This window comes from Aythya marila (genome assembly GCF_965140915.1).
Source record: "Aythya marila genome assembly, chromosome: 16".
Lineage (NCBI taxonomy): Eukaryota > Metazoa > Chordata > Aves > Anseriformes > Anatidae > Aythya > Aythya marila.
Window position 1 is genome coordinate 182,065 of NC_139057.1, and position 19,501 is coordinate 201,565.

Genomic DNA, 19,501 nt, shown 5'->3' on the forward strand with positions numbered 1-19,501 from the left:
CGGCCCGGCCTCGCGCCGTGACGCCACGGGCCCCGCCCAGCCCGGGCCCCGCCCCCCGCCGCGTCGTCACCGCCGCCCTCGCTTCCCCTCCGGGCGCGGCCCGGCCGCGGCACGAGGCTTCCCCCCCCCCCTCCCTTTACGGCCGGCGCGGGGCCCCGGGCGGGTGGGAGGCGCGCATGGGGGCGGGCGCGGCAGCGCTGGGGCGGGCGGCGCTGGCGGCGGCGCTGGTGCTGCTCTACTACGGCTTCTCCATCGGCATCACCTTCTACAACAAGTGGCTCGTCAAGGTGCGGGGCGGGGGCGGGGGTAGGGGGGGCGGCGGCGGCAGCGGCGGCGGTGACGGCAGCTGTCGGTCCCGCAGAGCTTCCCGTTCCCGCTGCTCGCCACCCTGCTCCACCTCCTGCTCATCTTCGCGCTCTCGGCGCTGGCCCGCGCCCTGGCGCGCTGCCGCTCCGGGCGGCCGCGGGCGACGCTCTCCTGGGCCGACTGCCTCCGCCGGGCGGCCCCCGCAGGTACAGCCGGGCGCGGCGGGGCGGGGCGGGGGGCGCCCGGGCCGCTTCGGGAGCCGCGGCGTCCCCTCGGGCCGGGGGTTCGGCAGGCCGCCGCTTCCCGGGGGTAGGCGCGAAGCCGCGAGGAGCCGCAGCCGCCGCTCCGCCGGGGCACTGCTGCTGGCGGCCGGTGCGTTTCCTTAACGGCGCTTCAGGCGTAGATTTTCCTTGAGACCTGCTGCGTTTGTTGTCACAAAAAAAGCTAGTCAGAACACAGGCGGGCCACTCGGAACATATTTTTCTTAAGGAACAACTGGCACGTGCAAACATACAATGAGAGTGTTGCAGACACCTCCGCAAGTTGTTTCACAGAATCATAGAGCAGAGGAGGTTGTCAGGGACCTCTGGAGGTCACCTACTCCAACCCTGAGCAGGTGGCCCTGCTCCAGGATCACGTCCAGATGGATTCTGAACATTTCCGAAGAAGACTCCAGCACCTCTGGGCAACCTATACCGGTGCTCCATCTCTCGCACAGCACAGAAGTGCTTCCTGCTGTTTAGACGGTACTTCCTGTCTACTTTCAGTTTGCACCCATTGCCTCTTGTCCTGGCACTGGGCACCACTGAAAAGAGCCTGGCTCCATCTTCTTTGCACTTTCACTTCAGGTATTTAGAGGCATTGATGAGATCTCCTGTGAGCCTTCTCTTCTCCAGGCTGAACGATCCCAGCTCTCTCAGCTTCTCCTTGCAGGAGAGGTGCTCCATTGATAATCTTGGTGGCCCTACATTGGATTATCTACAGTATGTCCACGTTGCTCTTGTACTGGGGGCCCATCACTGGATGCAGCACTCCAGCTGTGGCCTCACCAAAGCTGAGCAGAGGGCGAAGAATCGCCTCTCTTGACCTGCTGACAATACTTTGCCTAACGCAGCCAAAAATACCTTTAGCCTCCTTAGCGGCATGGGCACATTGCTGCTCATGTCCAACTTGGTGTCCGCCAGGACCCCCAGGTCTTTTTCTGCTGCTTTCCAGCTGGGTGACCCCCAGCATGCCCTGGTGCCTGGAGTTCCTCCCCAGGTGCAGGACTCTGTGCTTCTCCTTGTTGAACTCCATGAAATTTTTGTCAGCCTGCCTCTACGGTCTGTCAAGGTCCTTCTGGACAGCAGCATGACCATCTGGTGAATGAGCCACTCCTCACAGTTTTCTTCTCTGTAATGTTGATATCAAGCCATGCATTTACGTTAATTTAATCCTTTTCTCTAGTTAGAACTTGGTCTTTGTAATACAAAAGTTTATGTATAACACAAAGCAGCTGTAGTAGTTCTTGAGAAGCAAAGCTCCTACTCAAGAATACAGATATGTTAGCAATTCCTTGGTTGTATATTATTATCTTGGTGTACTTGTAGTTGTAATGTCTCATGCAGATCATCTGGTTCAAGATCTCTGTGAGATTTGCAATACCTTGTATAACGTGTCCTGTGCTTTCTTGACTTTTTTTTTCTACGTTTCTGTAGCAATATTACCTTTCAGCATAGCATGCCACTGGATCAGTAAAACGTTTTTCTGTAGTTGCAAGCTAGTGAGCTGCATGTGGACAACACCAAATTAGGCACGAGTGTTGATCTGATCAAGGGTAGGAAGGCTCTTAAGAGGGGCCTGGATAGGCTGGACTGGTGGGCCGAGGCCAACTGTATGAGGTTCAACAAGGCCAAGTGCCGGCTCCTGCACCTGGGACACAATAACCCTGTGCAATGCTACAGGCTGAGGGAGGCGTGGCTGGAAAGCCACCTGGTGGAAAAGGACTAGGGTATAATTGGTCAATAACCAACTAAATAGAAGCCAGCAGGCTGCTCAGATGGCCAAGAAAGCCAACAGCATACAGACTTGTATCAGAAATGATGTGGCCAGCAGGACTAGGGAAGTGATTGTCCCTCTACACTCAGCTCTGGTGAGGCTGCACCTTGAATTCTGTGTTCAGTTTTGGGCCCCTCACTACAAGGAAGACACTGAGGTGATGGAGCATGTCCAGAGGAGGGCAGTGAAGCTGGTGAGGAGTCTAGAAAACAATTACAACGACTTTGTTTAGCTAGAGAAAAAGAGGCTCAGGGAAGACCTTATTGCACTATACAATTACCTTAAAAGAGGCTATAGTGAGGTAGGGATCAGGCTCTTCTCCCAGGTACCAAGTGATGAGGGGAAGTGGTCTCAAGTTGCACCAGGGAAGGTTTAGGTTGGATATTAGGAGAAATTTCTTTACTGAAAGGGTCGCGCAGCATTGGAATAGGCTGCCCAGGGAAGCTGTTGAATCACCAGCCCTGGTGGTCTTCAAGCAACATGTAGATATAGAACTTAGTAGCATTGTTTAGTGGTGGATTTTAGTACTAGGTGAAATGTTGGACTAGATGATATTAGAGGTCTTTTTCAATCTGAGTGATTCTATGATTCTGTGAGGATTAAGGGTGCACACAGAGGATTGTTGCTAGACTCACCTCTTCAGGTTTCTTGAAGTGACCTTCATACTTAACAGTTATGCTCTGATGCATTCAAAAAAGACTAAATGGTGCAAATCTGTGATGGCTTTCAGTCACAGCAGGGGGAAAGGGGTTTCTGTTTGTTTTTTGTTTTTTTTTTTGTATGGCATTTATTAAATAAGGGTGGTGCTAGGCCAAATTTGGATCACAGGGAACAGGATAGAAACAAACTGAGAATATCTGAGCCATTTTGGTATTGAAGAGTTAACATGAGGAAAATATTTTTGTTTTTCTGGATCTGCTCTCCTTCCTATTTGTGTGGTCAAGTAGCAGGGATTTCTTTAATGTAGTGGAAGACAATTAATTTCAGGATTTTTCTTTGATTCTTCAGCTTTGTCTACTTCATTGGATATTGGATTGAGTAACTGGAGCTTCCTGTATGTTACTGTCTCCCTGTGAGTACAAATCTCATCTTCCCTGGGAGTCCTCTGTTGTGGCTTGGAAAATGCTTTGTCAGGGTCAATTTCTTGAAGAGGCATATGGTTTGATGGGGTTGGCATGCAGGGTATATGATAGCCTAGCTGGTAGCTGTGTATCAGTGGGTGATCTAGTTCTTGAAGGTACTTTATTGGGAAGGACTGTATTAGAGGATACTGATAATGTATTTTGGTCCTTACAGCTACACGATGACCAAATCCTCTGCCATTCTCTTCATCCTGCTTTTTTCACTGCTCTTCAAGCTGGAGGAAATGGTAAGGGTCCAATGCAATGCTTTAGGGAAGCAAAATGTTAGGCCTAGGGAAACAGGTAGTAGATGTACATGATACATGTAAGTAGAGGAGGAATGCAATTGTGTGGATGAATGCAGAAGAGGTGTCTGACTGTTCATCTTCAGGAATCTCTGTAGTGATTTTGTGTTTGCTCTCGCCCAGAGGGTAGCATTGGTGCTGGTGGTTCTGCTCATCGCTGGGGGGCTCTTTATGTTCACCTACAAGTCCACACAGTTCAACACACAAGGGTTCATGCTGGTGCTCTGTGCCTCTTTCCTTGGTGGTGTTCGCTGGACTCTCACACAGATACTTATGCAGAAGGCTGAACTAGGTATGTACGGAGTTAAGAAGTGGGTCATGGTGCTGGTGATGGGGAGGGGAATAAGGAAATGGTAGCGCTTGCTGCAGAAACAAAACTTGTATAAGGGATAGTGTTTGAAACCTGGGATAGGGGTCATCTGTTGGTGGGTAATGAAGATGGTTTGGCCTCTGCAGCAGCCTAGGTATGGGCATTTCAAGTAAGGTTTACATCTACATATGGTAATAAAAACTCAAGGAACTATGTTATTCCATGGCTTGTTGTTACCTGGTCTGTTATTGATTCTCCTCTTTCAGGGCTCCAGAACCCCATTGATATCATGTTTCACCTGCAGCCGCTCATGTTCCTGGTGCTCTTCCCTCTGTTTGCAGTGTTTGAGGGTGCGTGAGTTAATTAGAGAAAGCAAAGGTAGCTTTAGAGAGTGGCTGGGGAGAGTGCTTGGCTGTATGTTGTTAAAGAAAATTCATGTGGATAAGTGAACGCTTGTGAACTTTACAAAGTAGTTAGAGACCTGGAGATACAAGGACCAAGATAGAACTTATGCTGACAGAACATTATAGAGTGCATAAGAATAGTAGCCTGCCACACTTGTGGAAGAAAGGGCTGTGTAGAACTGGCTCCATGTTCTCCATATGCTGGAATATGAGCAGCTCACCCCCATCTTGTTGTGGGGAGTCCTGAGAATTGGGAAGGGTATTCTGCTACTCACTTTCTTGTTCCTAGGCCTGCCTTTGTCCATATCAGAGAAGCTCTTCCATTTCCATGAAGCAGGAATGCTGCTCTCTCTGGTAGGGAAGCTGTTTTTGGGTGGAATTCTTGCCTTTGGTCTAGGCTTTTCTGAGTTCCTCTTGGTTTCCAGAACATCTAGCCTCACCCTTTCCATTGCTGGCATTTTTAAGGTAAGGCATGGTTCCTGTGCTAATACTAGAAGGCAAGTACTGAGTTATCCCTAATGGGCTTCCTGTGGTGGGAACTTCTTTACAGCTTTATAAATAATCTCTTATGATTTTTATTCTCCTTGCACAGGAGCTTAATGCTTTTCCTTGCAGTCTCTGCAGTGAAGGCCCTTGATCACTGCTACTCTGACAGCAGAGTAGCAGAGCCCTTGGTCCTTGCCTCTGACAGTCTGATGGCTATTCTATAAAAATACCATTGAAGTCCAAAGTTTGGTGGGATGTGGGAGAAACTAATGCATATGGGCTTCGTAAACAACAGATGATGTGGGAGGGAGGAGAGTTTAAGAAGGGCACTTTCTTGCATCAGACCTGGATAAAGACAAACCAGTGGTTTGAGGTAACTGTTAATCTGGTTTGGCACATTCTCCCTTTCTTTGAGGAGTCCAGGACGTGTACTTTTGAGCTGATTGGTGACATGTGCCAAGCTGTGCAGTTAGGAGACTTAAAATCCCCAATTCCAATTTAACAGGTCATTCTGTCCCTGGAATCTGTTTTTAGAACTTCTGCACATGGAAGAACATGCTGGTGGAAATTAGCAGCCTGGCATCTTGATTTAGGCTTGAGCTGTAAAACATCTCATGTGTATCTCACTGGGTCCTGCTGTGCCACATGTCATCTTTTTTCTTTCCACAGGAAATCTGCGTTTTATTCCTCGCCACACATTTGCTGGGAGACCACCTCAGTCTCTTGAACTGGCTGGGTTTTGCTGTCTGTCTGTCAGGAATCTCTCTTCATGTCATTCTCAAAGCCCTAAATACCAAAGGTGATTCTGTTTTAAATGACTTTCTGTTTCTCTGTAGGCATCCTTGTAGTTTCACTGAGCTCGAGTTTCCAGCTCGTTGCCAGTGTTTAGTACCCATCAGTCCTGTAGTGAGTTAGCTTATTAGTAAATGGGCTGTCTGCATGCAGGTGAAAAAGCACTGAATCTAAATGAAGAGGCAAGCTCTGACCCTGACCTGGAGCTGCTGCTGCACCATGCTGAACATGGGGAGGAGGAAGAGGAAGTTGAAACCATACAACAACACTGAGTGAACATGAAGCATAAAGAAAGGCTGCTTCTCTGTTCTTAACTGGACCTCTGACACCTGTCTGGGAGGAAGGTCCAAGCCTCAGTGACTTCCCAAAGGAGAGCCAGTGTCTGGTGAGAGTCCTGCTCTTCTACTGCAGTGTGGATCTGTAGATGCTGCACAGCGAACAGGCAATACCCCTTTCCAAGAGAGTGAACTTGGAAGATGAGCCCCAGTTAAGTGGAAGTAGAATGGAGTGGTGAGACTGGGAAATGCTACAGAAGACTTTCTAGGGAATGCTGAGGGATGTACATGGAGAGGGTGGACCGTCAGCTGTAGATTGAGCATGTGCATGTCTGGACTGCAGGCTGAATGGTTGAAGGATGATTTTAGTGGTGTTTAGGCTTTGGCTTCAATGGAGAAGGTAGATATATCTTCTCATGCTTGTTTTATGGTTCTGCCAAGTGGGAGCTCCTTTCTTCACGGAAGCAAATGATTGCACATAAATCCCAAGACTTGTCCCAGCGAGAAAAAGCCTTTGTGCTTCGTGACCTCCATGTGCGCATATAAGGGAAGAAGTAAATGTCTGCTGGTATTTGGGACCAATTGAACATAACCAAATGATGCTGGGTGGAGGAAGAACAGGGATACGTGAGTACTACTGGCCACACAGCCAGGGGGGACTACTCTCTAGCTAGGGAGATCTAGCTTGAGCAGGAAGCTTATCAGGAAGTATGTGGGTATTTTTGTTCATTTGTTTTGGTAGTTTGGTTTTAATTTTAAATAAACTGATTTTCTGATTCCCTTCTGTCTGCACGGTGTACACCTGTGCTTCAGCAAGCAGAGGTCGTTTCTCTTTCGAATTCGTTTTAGACCCACACTACCTTGCTACTGCATGCCCAATTAATTTTGAGGCCAGGTACACACATACTTGCCCATGAACAGGTTCCTTGACCTTTAGGATTATGGGGATCTTCCTGCAATCTGTTGTATTTGTGCCAGCTGAGAGAGCAGACTGACTTGTCTGCCTGGATGTGTCCACAAGACCCTGTACACTAAGAACACTTCTAGTATTGTGTCTTGCTGTAAGAGTCACTTCTTTGCCCCATTGGTTTGGATCAGTTAGAGCTCTAGTCTTGTCCAGGAAGGTGGAATAGTGCAGGATTTAAGATGTGTCTACTTCCTTTCTGCTTAGCTAAAAGTGGGGTTTGGTGATAGCTTTTGGTTTGTTTGTTTGTTTTTGCTCAGCAGAATTTTTATTTCTTTGGAGTTTTTGTTCCATGTTAGCTTTTAGAGTTCTGGGGTGGTAATGACATGAGTGCTTCCCAAGAGTTAGCAGTGCAGTCTTTCTCTTGAGAGGAGCTGGGCATTAAAGTGAATTTCTCATACTCTGAGAACCTGAACCACTTCAACTAGAGCTGTCTCTCTGTTGATTTTGCTTCCCAGTTTCCAGATACAAAGTCTTTCTTGATGACTTTAATCAAGAGCATGTTCCACAAAGAACTGGTTTTAAAGAAAGCTTTACCCAATACTGATTTTTGCTCTAGTGGATGAAAAGCTTTACATGAGCCAGCAGTGTGCGCTTGCAGCCCAGAAGGCCAACTGCGTCCTAGGCTGCATCAACAGAGGAGAGGCCAGCAGGTCGAGGGAGGTGATTGTCCCTCCCCACTCTGCCCTCGTGAGCCTCCACTTGGACTGCTGTGTCCAGGTCTGGGGCACCCAGCACATGAAGGATGGTTGCTGATCTGTCAGAATGGGTTCAAAGGAGGGCCATAAAGATGACAGAGGGCTGGAGCACCTCTGCTGTGAAGAAGGGCTGAGAGCTGGGGATGTTCAGCCTGGAGAAGAGAAGGCTGGGGGTGACCTTATTGCAACTTTTCAGTACTTAAAGGGGGCTTATAAAAAAGATGGAGAGCAAATTTTTGCTGACAGATAATGACAGGACAAGTCATTTTTAAAGTAAAAGAAGGGAGATTTAGATTAGAGGTTAGGAAGGAATTCTTCACTCAGAGGGTGGTGAGGCACTGGAACAGGTTGCCCAGAGAAGTAGCAGATGCCCCATCCCTGGAGGTGTTCAACACCAGGCTGGATGAGGCCCTGAGCAGCCTCATGTAGTGGGTGGCATCCATGCCCATGGCAGAGGGATTGCAACTAGATGATCTTTAAGGTCCCTTCCAACCCAAACTATTCTGTGTTTCTAATGAACACTAGTAGCTTCTTTTGGAGCAGACAGCAGGTGGTGCAACTACTTCATGTAAAGCTTCTGAACCAGCAATTCTCAGCCAGGCTGGCATAGCAAGTGATCCTGTGCATCAGCGGGATGTTGTCTGGAGCTAAGAATGGCTTGGTCTGTTCCTAGCCAAATTTTCCAATAGCTAGGACTCATGATGCTTCCAGCAGGATTCGGCCTGTTTGCCCTACTGATACATGTAAGCCCCGTCGCTTTTGGTGAAGCACTGAATGCTGCTTGTACTTGATCTGAAGCAGTTAGTCTTTCTGTGTGTGATCTCTGTTTGGCAATACTGCAACTGCTCTTTGCATTTCACTTTTCACTCTCCCAGAACTGAACCTTAGACTTCTGCTGTGCAGCTCTTAGGCTGGGATTTCTGGTCCCTGTAAATCCAAGGTAAAGGAGAAATTTGTTCACAGGTGAGGATTTGCACTTTATATGGTGCTGGAAGATGAAATGTCATAGTGCAAATGCTGCTGCTTGGGAACTGTAAAGCACTGTACCCTGTTGGTTCTGGTATTGTTTCTTCTTTAAGGTGAAGGGGATGCCCTAGAACCTAGTGTCCCAACACTTAGCGTTTCTATCTAGACGCAGCTTTTTGGTGACAGATACGACACTGTGTCACCACTTGTTTCTGGTGGGGATTGGTAGGTATCTATGGTGATGGAGCAGGCTGCCCAGGGAGGTTGTTGAGTCTCCTTCTCTGGAGATACTCAAGGCCTGTCTGGACACCTACCTGGGCAACCTGCTCTAGGGAACCTGCTTTGGCAGGGGGGTTGGACACGATGATCTCTTGAGGTCCCTTCCAGCCCCTATAGTTCTGTGATTCTGTGATCTATTTTCTTGTTCAGTAAAATGTTGTTCTTTTTGGAGATAAAGGTAAGAGAAACACAAAAGTAGGAATGTGAAAGTGTCTACTGCTTCATGATTTTGTCACAGTATATGGTATGGATAGTCAGTTCAGTTTGCTTGTGAAACTGACTGAGCATCATTTGTCTGTTCTGGAAATAATCCTATTCTAGTTTTCTAGTTTCTTCTAGTATACAGGTAGGAATGGCAGAGGATCTCTGTCCTATTCCTGCCCAGGAAGATAAAAACCCCTTGTGATTTGCTTGATGATAATTAACTATTAACTACTCCTTTGGATTTATTGGAAGAAGATTTTTTTCCTCGGCCTAATAAATACATATCGGGATCCTGTGGTGCAGGGACATACATGGTAGGTCGTATTCTAAAAGTGTGTGACACAGCGAGGAGGCCTTAATCCAGCTCATGTTGAAATACTTTTGCTGTTTATCTGGATCTGCAGTGCGATGGATGGAAAGGGTTTTTCCATTCTATGAGTGGCTGGGAATTGCTGAAAGTGCTCCTGCAAGGATTCTTGCCTGAGACTAATCCACAAGATTACCTCTTGTTCTGGGAAAGCACTGCTGTTTTGAATTCTTTAAATGATGTTTCCCTGTGCAGTTCTCTCAGCAGGACAGGAATCTCATTGGGGTAGAGTTGACTATGCCATGACTGCTGGTGTGCAGAATAGGCAAAATTCTTTTTGTTTGTTTAATTTGCCTTTCTACTGCTTTAAAAGTTCTTTTTCGTCTATTTTATGCTAGAGTGACTCCTACCATTCAGATGAAATGTCACATTGATTTGATTACACTGTTTGGAATAGCATGCTTGGAACTCATTTGAGGCATGAAAAAAATTGTGTGATAACTCATCAGATAGAGAAGGCACAAGCACCTGAGTGGGCATAATTTCTTCTTGAGCCCTGATAGCTTTGGGGGGCTGTGCTGAGAGTCTTCAAGTCAGCTTGCATGTGATTTAAAGAACAGAGGTTAATTGCCTAAGGTTCTGCTTGAACAGCTATATCAAGAGCTGTATGACAAGCAGAGGTCCATCTGTGTACTAGCCTCAAGTCAACGCTGTGTGAGGTTGAAGGCTCATTGGCCAGCTCCAGCGTCCTATAAGAGGTGAGAATGGACAGTGTTGGCCCTTCAGGACCTTATTCCACAAGTGACCATAACAAAAATGCCAACAAACCCACATGCCTAGCAGGAATGCTAAATAGGTGTGCCTAGCTAAATAGTAAAGATGTGGTCCTGCCCTTTGAGGAGAGGAACTTCTTAGAGTCTGGTCTGGAACCATGCAACTTGACCATTTTTGGGGTGTCTACTGAGACCTCTTTGTCCAGCTAGGGCTTCTTTTAGCATCTGCACATCAGTGTGTTTGGGCAACAGTCCTGGAATTTACTTTCTCTTGCCTGGAACACTCCCACTGAGACCTGTGTGCATCTACCTTCGTGATGCTGTCATGCATTCCCATCTGTGTGTGCAGGGGTAGCTGTAGATCTGTAAAATATCAGTGAAAAAACACCTTCTTTGCTAGAGTTTTAGAGTTCCAGCATAGAGATTTGGATTTAAATACAGTGTAATGCTGAATATAAATGTTATATATATATATATATATATATATAACAACAAGTTCTGAGAACCGCTGCTTAAGTCTCTTAGTCTTCCTGCCATTAACTGACCAAACAGATGGGTCTTTTGCACTCTAAACTGTTGTTGAGTGCTTGTTGTTGCCTGGGAAACATAGAAGGAACATGAGTGGATCCTATTGTTTGTGGGTTTATCTTGCTTTTGTACCAGCTTCTGGGGAGAGCCTCAACTTTGCAAGGGAGGGAGCGCAGCTTGTATTTTCCCTCTTCCTCACTCCCCACGCTTCCTGTGGCAGTATTGCTGTTCTTTGTCCCAGATTTGTTTGCTTTGCTTTTGTTCACCCAAATCCACTGTGTCCATCTGTTCTGCGTCACTCTTTCAGTAATGGCAGGAGCACTGTGATGGTGGGTTTGGGCAAATCCTGTGATTTGTGGTGAGTGGAACAGTGACCTGAGACCAGTTCTCCCTCATAAATTTTGAGGCTCTGGATAAAGGAGATAAAGAGATAACAAAATGGGGAAGCACTATTGGCACTTTAGGAAGTGGACAAAGAATGAATGACTCAAAACGGTGTGGCACAGCTGTCTCGTTGGCCAGAGGTGTCTTTTTTCAGTTCTCTTTGCCTATCCATTGCACTTTAGAGCCTTCCAGAAGCACTTGCAATTTAGAAAAGTATTAAGTTAGGGATAGAATCACACTGTGCTTTTTCTTTCACCTCTGACTGCTGTGTCTGCAAGACTTCCCTGTACTCCAGAGCTTCGACAGGCTTGAGCAATGCTGGCTGTTAGCTCTCCTGGTTGGCCATCACAGGGTGCTGGGCAGAACACCCTCTTCTTGACTGCTTTAGTACTCTCAGCTAGAAATGTTCTGGGAAGTGGAAGCACTGGTTGCATGGAGAGCCCCAGAAGAGCCTTTTTAAACCCACAGTGGAACTGGTAGGGATGCTCCCATGTTTGAAGTGCCTCATGCTCTCCTGAGTGCCTCTTTCCTGGGACTCTTGACTCCCTGTGAGTCTGAGAACATATCTTGGTGCTCCATCTCTGCTCTCAGAGCAAAGCTCCATTGCTTGCAGTTAGGTGTACCTGATTTTGCAGACTTGGCTAGTACAAGCAGTGCGTTGTGAGTGTAGAAGATCAATGAACAAAGTTATAATGTGGACACAGACTTTGGCAGGGGTCCATGCAGGGACTGGCAAGAAGGATAGGGTAGGAGCTTTGTGATTCTCTAGGAACATGGCAGTCTAGACAGCTCTGCCGGGGCATGGTGTGAGCCTCCTTTCTCACTGTGAATACTCTTGTCTTTCCTCCCCAGTAGCCTCAGGATGAAGCAATGGGACTTAGTGAGGGAACAGAAGCTACCTCCTTGGGTAAAATGCTGGAATAGGTCTATAAAGGAAGTTGACGGACCTCATCTTTGCTTTTGCTGAAATTGTAGCCCTTCCTTCAGGGTGAGTTACTCTGTACCTGGATGTGGTCTCGCTCAGGAGCAGGGCTGCAGGCTGGTCGTGAATGGGAATGTGGCAGAGCTTTGGGGGGAGCTCAGGAGGCGCTGTGTGCTGGTGTAGGGTAGTGCAACAGTGTCTAAGAGCCTTGCATGTCTGTTAACAATGTCCTTCTTTCTTGAGTAGGCATTGAAATTGAATGAGAGGGAAAAAGAATCCCTGCCCGCCTTCTCCCCTCTAAGGAAAAAAACCCTAGCGTGCACCAAAAATGCCAGAAATAGAAAAAGAGGCAAGTACAGCAACACAGATACAGTGGCATCTTCTTGAGGGAGAACATGCACTTGTGTTTCTACTGGGGAGGCTTTCCCGTCTCTGTGCAGGCCAGTGCACGCACACTTTGACATGCAGGCAGATACAGGAAATGGAGGGCTGTGGTTGAATATTGCTGATGTTTGAACTAATTAACCAGTGGAAGCAAAGCTGAATGGATCTCAGAGGTGCTGCACTCCTTCCACAAACTCTGTTCTTGCCTGTAAGACCAGGTGTTTACATGTGTGCTGATTTTGCCCCCACCTTCCCCTGGGAGATCTCTTTATGTGAGGAACAGCTGCTTGCCTTCCTGCTGAAATTTCAACATAGTAAACACCCTGAGGGCAAGGAGAAGGTGTCCCTGAAAACCCCTCTGCACTCCCTAGTTCTATGCCCAGAAAACAAGGTGTCCTGGGTCTGTCCCCTCCCAGCTCTTGCTGCACCCCCAGCCTGTCCGTTGGCAGGACAGAGCAAGAAGCTGAGGCGTCCTTGGCTTAGTATAAGCACTGCTCTGCAGCAATTAAAACATCGGGGTGTTATCAGCACTCTTCTCATCCTAAGCCAAAACATAGCATTCTACCAGTTACTAGGAAGAAAATTTTCTAACTGAAAATTTTCTAAGAAAATGTTCTAACTGAAACCAGGACACAAGGTGTCATCATCAAGCTTGCTGTAGTGTCACAGCAACTCTGTCTCATAGTGGGAAAGCCAGGCTGGCTCCAAAATACAGGACTAGCATGACAGTGGGAAGGGAGAGCACATGACGGGGGGCTGGTTTCCACCCAACTCTGGGCTGCAAAGGGCTCCCATACATTCGTGATCTTACTAGTGGCAAATCCTAGACCCCTACCTCCACCCCCCTGCTTTTGCACTGAGGCTCTTTTTTTTTTTTTTTTTTTTTTTTTTTTTTTAATCACTGGAGTATGATGTTTTTGATGTTCACAGTCTTAATTCTCTTCACTCCAAGGATGCTGAAAGAACATTTGCTTCTAGCCTGCATCCTGTGCATTGGAAGGCATGTGCCTTTTCCTGGAGCCATGCTAACCTGAGAGGTTGTGTCCTGCAGTTGTCTGGGGACTCACGGATTGGGAATAGCCTTGTGGACAGAATCGTTTGTCTTACTTTGCATCAGGAAAGCTGATGTAGCTGAAACTGAGTCGTGTCTGGGACTTAGGATTACAGCAGTGTTTGTGATGGCATTTCCTGCTGAGGAACCAGCTGTGCTCAGTGCTGCTAAACCTGATGTGAGGAGTGTGCTCTTCGTCAGGACAGTTAACCGTGGTACTCATCTCCCCTTTCCAAGGTGGTGTTCTTGTTGTCAGGAGCCAGGACATCTCTATGTCTGGCTGGACCTGTGTTGCCAGCTTGGTCTCTTGGTGGAGCAGCCTGTACCTGTCCTTCCTTCTGGACCTTGCCAGGAGCAGAGGCTGCTTGCCCAGTGAAAAGTAGCAGAATTGACCACACAATTGTTAATGAAAATCACAAGCAGGAAGATGTATCCAAGCCCTGTAATTACAGTAATTTGAGCCATCCTCATGAATGTGCTAATAGCCACTCTTCTGGTCTCAGCCTAGTAATTCTTCTAATGTCACATTTAAGTATCTCCTCCACCATCCTGCACAATGCGGACCCACCTGCCTTGTAAACATAATCCATTTGAAAGTTGGTGAATCATCTGTCCTGTGGAGCTGATTCTTTGTTTTCAGATGTTGAAAGTTTCTGGTGGAACTCCCTGGGGAGAAGGAGGTGGAGCTGGTGCCAGGTGTTGGAGACTGCGCTGCATGGCACATTGCTTGCAGCTTTTGCATTCTTCTTCTGTGTAAGAAGATGAGATGGATCAGCCTTGGCCAAGCAGGAGTTTCCTGGACTCTGAAAGCATGAGGCTGGGGAAGCAGATGTTCAGTTGTCCTGAATGGTGTGGTATGGGAGAGCAGAAACGTGTGTGCTAGGAAGGGATTGTGTAGCTGGTGGCAGGCAGCTGACACTCAAAGAGTATGTTGAGAGACCCATTCTCCTTGTATGTTGTTAGACATCACAGGATAATTCAGATAGAAAAGGACCTCAACAGTTCTCCATGCAGGCAGGGTCAACTGTGAGATCAGACAAGGTGGCTGAGGCCTTCATCCACTTGGATCGTGAAAACCTCTCTGGTGGGAGCCTCTCATGGCCCCTGCTCGATGCTTGACTGTTCTCATAAGGAAGAGGTTTTTCCTTTTCTCAAGTTTGAATCTCTCTCAAGTTATGCTCAGTGTCTCTCATCCTTCCACCAAGCACCACTGGTAAGAGCTGGGTTCCATCTTGTTGAGTAATTTCCATGTTGGTACAGACAGATTGCTTTGAGGTGCCCCTGAAACCATCTCTTTTCCAGGCTGAATTAGCCCAGGACCCTTCTGCCTTTCATTACAGACTAAGTGCTCCAAGGCCTGAGTACTTTGGTGGTCTATTGAAATCACTCCAATTTGTCCATGTCTTTTCTTGTCATGGGAGGAAAACTGGATGCAGTATTCTTCATGAGGCCTAACAAATACTGATAGGGATAGTTGTGGGTTTGGGCAGTGGTAGGCCCAAACTAGGAAGCACTGACATTCCTGGGTCCATCCCCAGGTATCAGATGAGACCAGTGGCTGCCTGAAGACCTGGGATGCCTGGGGTTTTCCCTACTCAGTCCAGTCACATGGGGACATCATGCAAGGAAGCTCCCTGTTTTCTGCAGGTGTCAGGCATGTCTCCTTACACAGTGCCATCTGTTGCTTGTGCCCTTGGTTTCATAGATTTTTAAGGCCTAAAGTGACTATTCAGATATCTATGGCCCCTGTGTATCTCAAAGTGAGAAATGTCATTATCCTGTTTTGCCTGTAATGAACCCAGTATCTCTCAGTTGATGTATTTTCCGTGACAGAATAGAGTATGCTAGGAGGCAGAGCAGATGGCACTTCCCTGGTAGCGTGGCCCAGTGCCGCGTTTCCTATTTGCACTTGCTTGACTACAGGCTCCAGCGTTTTTCTTCACAAAGTTAAAGAGCTCTTTCACACCAAGTATTTTCTCTCTATGAACTGCTTACAATCAAATCACCTCTCTGGCTCCCTTTTTGGTGAGATAACAGACTGAACTCTCATTCTGTCCCTGGCAAGTGTTTTCTCCAGCCTCCAAATCACATTTGTCATTCTTCTGCACATCCTACATTTATTTTTTTTCCAAAATCCCTTTAGAAATGTGGGCTCCAGAACTGGCTGACAGTACCATCCAGGGGGAACCTTGCCAGCCTGCTCCCACTCACTGCTCTCTGTCCACACCTCAGAGCTTGCTACCAGCACTTGCCCTATTGAGGGTGTGAACAGGGGACAAAGGGTGCTCTGTGTAGAGCAAAAAAGACTCCCTGGTTCCATGAATGACTGATTTCCCCTCTATTTGATGTAGGCCCACATGGGCCAGTCTTCTTGTCAATACCCACTGAGGTTCTCCTAAAATGCTGTCCCTCTAGGTTGGCAGTTGCTGGAGAATAAAAGACCAAGGAGCAGTGAGCTTTTGCTGGGAATTGCATGTACCATTGTTTCCATCATCAATAAGCTACCTTCAGTTGAGAAGGTGGATCAGCCACCTTACCAGCTGCTACATCTTCCACAGAAAAGCAAACGGGAGCTTTAAGCAGAGAAAAGGAAGAAAAGGCAGCTTACCAGGAAGGGCAGAGAAACTGGATGCAGAAAACAAGGTGAGAAATGCAGTGAGTTGTGCAGCTAGAGGGCGTAAGTGCAAGAACTCATTCTGTCTAGCACTGCAAGAGGGTTTGCTGTTACATAGAGCTGTCCTACAAAACCCACAGTAGCATGGGTATCCCTACCATCTTGTTTGCTCTTACGCTTCTCTACCTAGCAGGGCAGGGTGGTTGCTTTATCTATCAGAGCTGCTTGCATTAATAGGAAGTAATGGCCACCTGTGTTAAAGAGTTTAAATTACTGCTGAATACAGCTCAAACTCTCCAGAGCTAGGAGATTACATGGGGGAGGAGCGGTAATGCTCATGTTTACTCTGTCTTTCCACCAGGTGCTCCTCTTCCCCCAGGGCTGAAGTGGTTTTGGCGTTTCTTGCTTGTGCCTTGAATCTGCGGTGGCACCAGCAAGGGCTGCCTGGAAAGCATAACTGTGTGTATCTCAGGAGTACAGAGAACAGGCATAGCTTGCACAGGGCTCATCTTTACTCTTTCTTGTGTGGATGCTTCTTACAGAAGCCTCTACTACAAATTTTATATTGAATGGTGAAAGTGAGAGAGGGAATTGGTCCTTGTAGATAGTGTTGTTCCTTCAGCCCTACACAACACCAATCCTGGGAGCTTTCCCAGGATCTCCCCTCAGCTGTACATCTCCTTTGGCTCCCACTGCATCAGCACTCCCCTGTGCACTGGGCTCAGCCACCTTATGTTGCCATTCATCATTTCTGATCCAATAAATTACACCTTTAAAATGCAATGGGAATTGTTTTCTGTGTTTTAGAGCCATGAGCCCTTCAATTTCCATTTGTTTAGCGGATGATGAATGGACAAGGGTGACTGGTGGTCGAGCCATGCAGAGGGATAGGAGAGCTCCGTTACAGTGACTGTGCTCCCTTTGGCAAGCCTTGCACCGGAGGCCTTGTTAGGTTGCAAGGCACCACCTGTCTGGGGCTTCCCTTTCCATGGTTCAGTTCATAATGGGTCAAAGGAGGGTTTTGTAGAGGCTGAATCAGAACATCCAGTCTTTATTCCTGTACTGCGGGGACGTTTTTGCACTTGATGTCAGGGAGAGGGGAGAGAGCTGCTATGTGGGGTGCCAAGCCCAGGACATTTGGTTCTACTACAGAGGCAGGGCTGGAAGCCTCAGGCCCTGCAGCTGCTTATGAGGGACTGATTCAGATTGTGGAGAGGAGCCCTAATGTCAGGACAGAAGGATGGGTGGAGAGTCTCAGGAGAGGATGGCAGAGGAAGAGTGCTGGTCTGGGTGATGGAAGCACAGAGGGCTACTGGTTGCAGGAACTTGGGGAAAACTGTTCTGGCATCTACAGAATGGAGCAGCCTAGTGTCTTCCAGGTGACGGAGAAGTCCTTCTTCATGGTGGAGGTAAGGCTCCTGTAAGCTAGCCATTTCTAATAGTAAGATCCAGGACTGTCGGAAACACATGTCAGCAGTCCTGGGGGAGGCTATCCCTGAGCATCTCCAGCATACAGTGATGAGGGAAGACATAACATGTTTGAGACTGCAGCCATTGCCCAGTGTTGTGAATGGTTCTCTTGAAGACAGGGAGATCTGCATGCGTTGCTATGCCAGTTAGTCCTTGTTCAGCCAATGCACCATTTTGTTTGCTGCATCTGTGGAGCTTTTGTCCTTGTGCTCACTGTTCTCAGTAATCTCAAGTCAAAGGCTGCATCTGCACCACAGTGCTTAGGCTTAAAAGATGTGGGGTACACGATGGGCATTTCAGGGGCATGGCCTTCAGTACATGGTTTGCGTCCTTCTCCCTCCACGTGCTTGTTTTCTTGCAATTGTAGTTTTAAGTTAGTTGTGCAATACTTTGGGCTTGTCTCATGGTTTTAACGCTGGATGTAGGCTTTCCTGTGTGACTTTTGTCCCTCAGTTGTGTCTGAGAGTCCTGCCCTGAGCAATAAAAAACTCTGTATCTAAATTCACACTGCCAGTGCATTTCAGTTCTTCCCCTTTGCCCTCTTATCTCACTCTGCAAGCTGCAGCCCTCTGGGAAAAGACTGTGAGAGGCCCCCAGCTCTGTTTGTCTGCTCTGGGTGACTTCAGCAGCTGTTCTGCTGCCATGTACCCGCAGTGCTTGCACAAGTGGCAAGAGAAGGCACAGAAGGAGTTAAATAGTGATGGGAAAATTGGTATTTAATCCAGTCCTGTCTCTTCTAGCAAACTTAGATGGGAAAATGCCTCCCTGTTGGAAACAGCACCTTTCGGAAATGGAAATCCAGGATGGCTGGGGATTAGGGTGCCTATCACTGGAAATGGGTTTCTTATCGTCTCTCTGAGCTGAATTGTTGGGACAGCCTCTGAAAATTGAATTGGCTTCCCTGTTTCTGTCTCTGCTATTGCATCCCTCCTTTGCTGGAGCTTTGTGCTCATCTTCCCTGCCTCTGGTCTCCCTTGTCCCCATGCTCAGCAGAGCAGCGGCTGCCTATGAGTGGGTCATGTGTATGGGGAGAGAGTGCCACAGCTGGAAAGTGGGTAGGACTGGCTGCATCTCTGAGGATTCATCCTCTGATCTCTAAAAGCCAGGAAGATGTAGACCCTCTTTCTATGCTTCCTTCTGACCCTGCAAGGACTGGTGGCCTGGCAGAGCCTGTCATAGGGCAGCATGAGTAGAGGCTTGAAATGATCAGAAGACATCAGGCACAACTGGAAACGAGGGGTAGTGAAGAGGAGCCAGTGTGTAGGGGGGGCTGGACAGTGGGAAAGATGAGAGCAGCTGGAACAGACAGGGGAGAAAACAGGTTGAACACATTGGAGCAGGAAAGAGACTGACTTCGTGTGAGACAAGGAGCAGCCTGAATCCCAGGTCTTTGCTGTGGTAGGTGGAGGCATGGCTTTCCCATCAGCACTCAGGCTACGTATTGGGATGGCCAAGTTGGCTCTTACCATTTCCTCATTGCCGCGTGTCTGTTTGTGGTATGAAGCACCCCACATTACTAGCTGGCCTGTACGCAGCTCTGTGCTGGTCTCGGGTGTCCCCACGAAGTGTGGCAGTTAATTGACCCGCTGGCCTGGAGCAGGTTAAGCTGAATGCAGATTGGACGTTTTCTCACTGTGAGAACTGCAGGCTGCAGCTGAGGGATGTGGGTGTGCTGGCTGTAAGTGTCCAGGCATAGCAGTAGGCATTTCTTTTTAATTTTTTTTTTTTTCCAGGGTTTGGTTTGGGGATAATTCCACTTTCCTGAGCTGTATTTGACCATAGCTTACCAGCGCCTGATCTCATCTTTGTCTTTGTCACAGCACAGGCTTTTTTTGAGGAATTTCCCACCCGTGTTAGAGTTATGTGTGAACTGTAAGCATGAGAGGTGCTATGCGTATGCATGCTGCTGGCTTTTCAGTGA

The 19,501-nt window shown here is 47.8% G+C and overlaps 1 protein-coding gene across 8 annotated transcripts in view; it reads left to right on the top strand.

Moving 5' to 3' along the window:
• The first annotated feature begins 31 nt into the window (after positions 1–31).
• Positions 32–19,501, top strand: part of SLC35H1 (solute carrier family 35 member H1) — a 68,288-nt gene continuing 48,818 nt past the window's right edge. For 3 of the 8 annotated variants that reach the window (XR_014318625.1, XR_014318626.1, XR_014318627.1), the window contains exons 1-9: positions 77–287; positions 362–512; positions 3,352–3,415; positions 3,640–3,712; positions 3,893–4,061; positions 4,346–4,429; positions 4,773–4,948; positions 5,639–5,768; positions 5,915–6,146. Coding sequence is in view for 5 of the 8 variants with exons in the window: in XM_082773456.1 (XP_082629582.1) it covers positions 177–287; positions 362–512; positions 3,352–3,415; positions 3,640–3,712; positions 3,893–4,061; positions 4,346–4,429; positions 4,773–4,948; positions 5,639–5,768; positions 5,915–6,033 (1,077 nt within the window). In the remaining 3 variants the exon portion in view is untranslated. The other 5 variants (XM_082773458.1, XM_082773456.1, XM_082773460.1 and 2 more) reach the window with 5 other exon arrangements.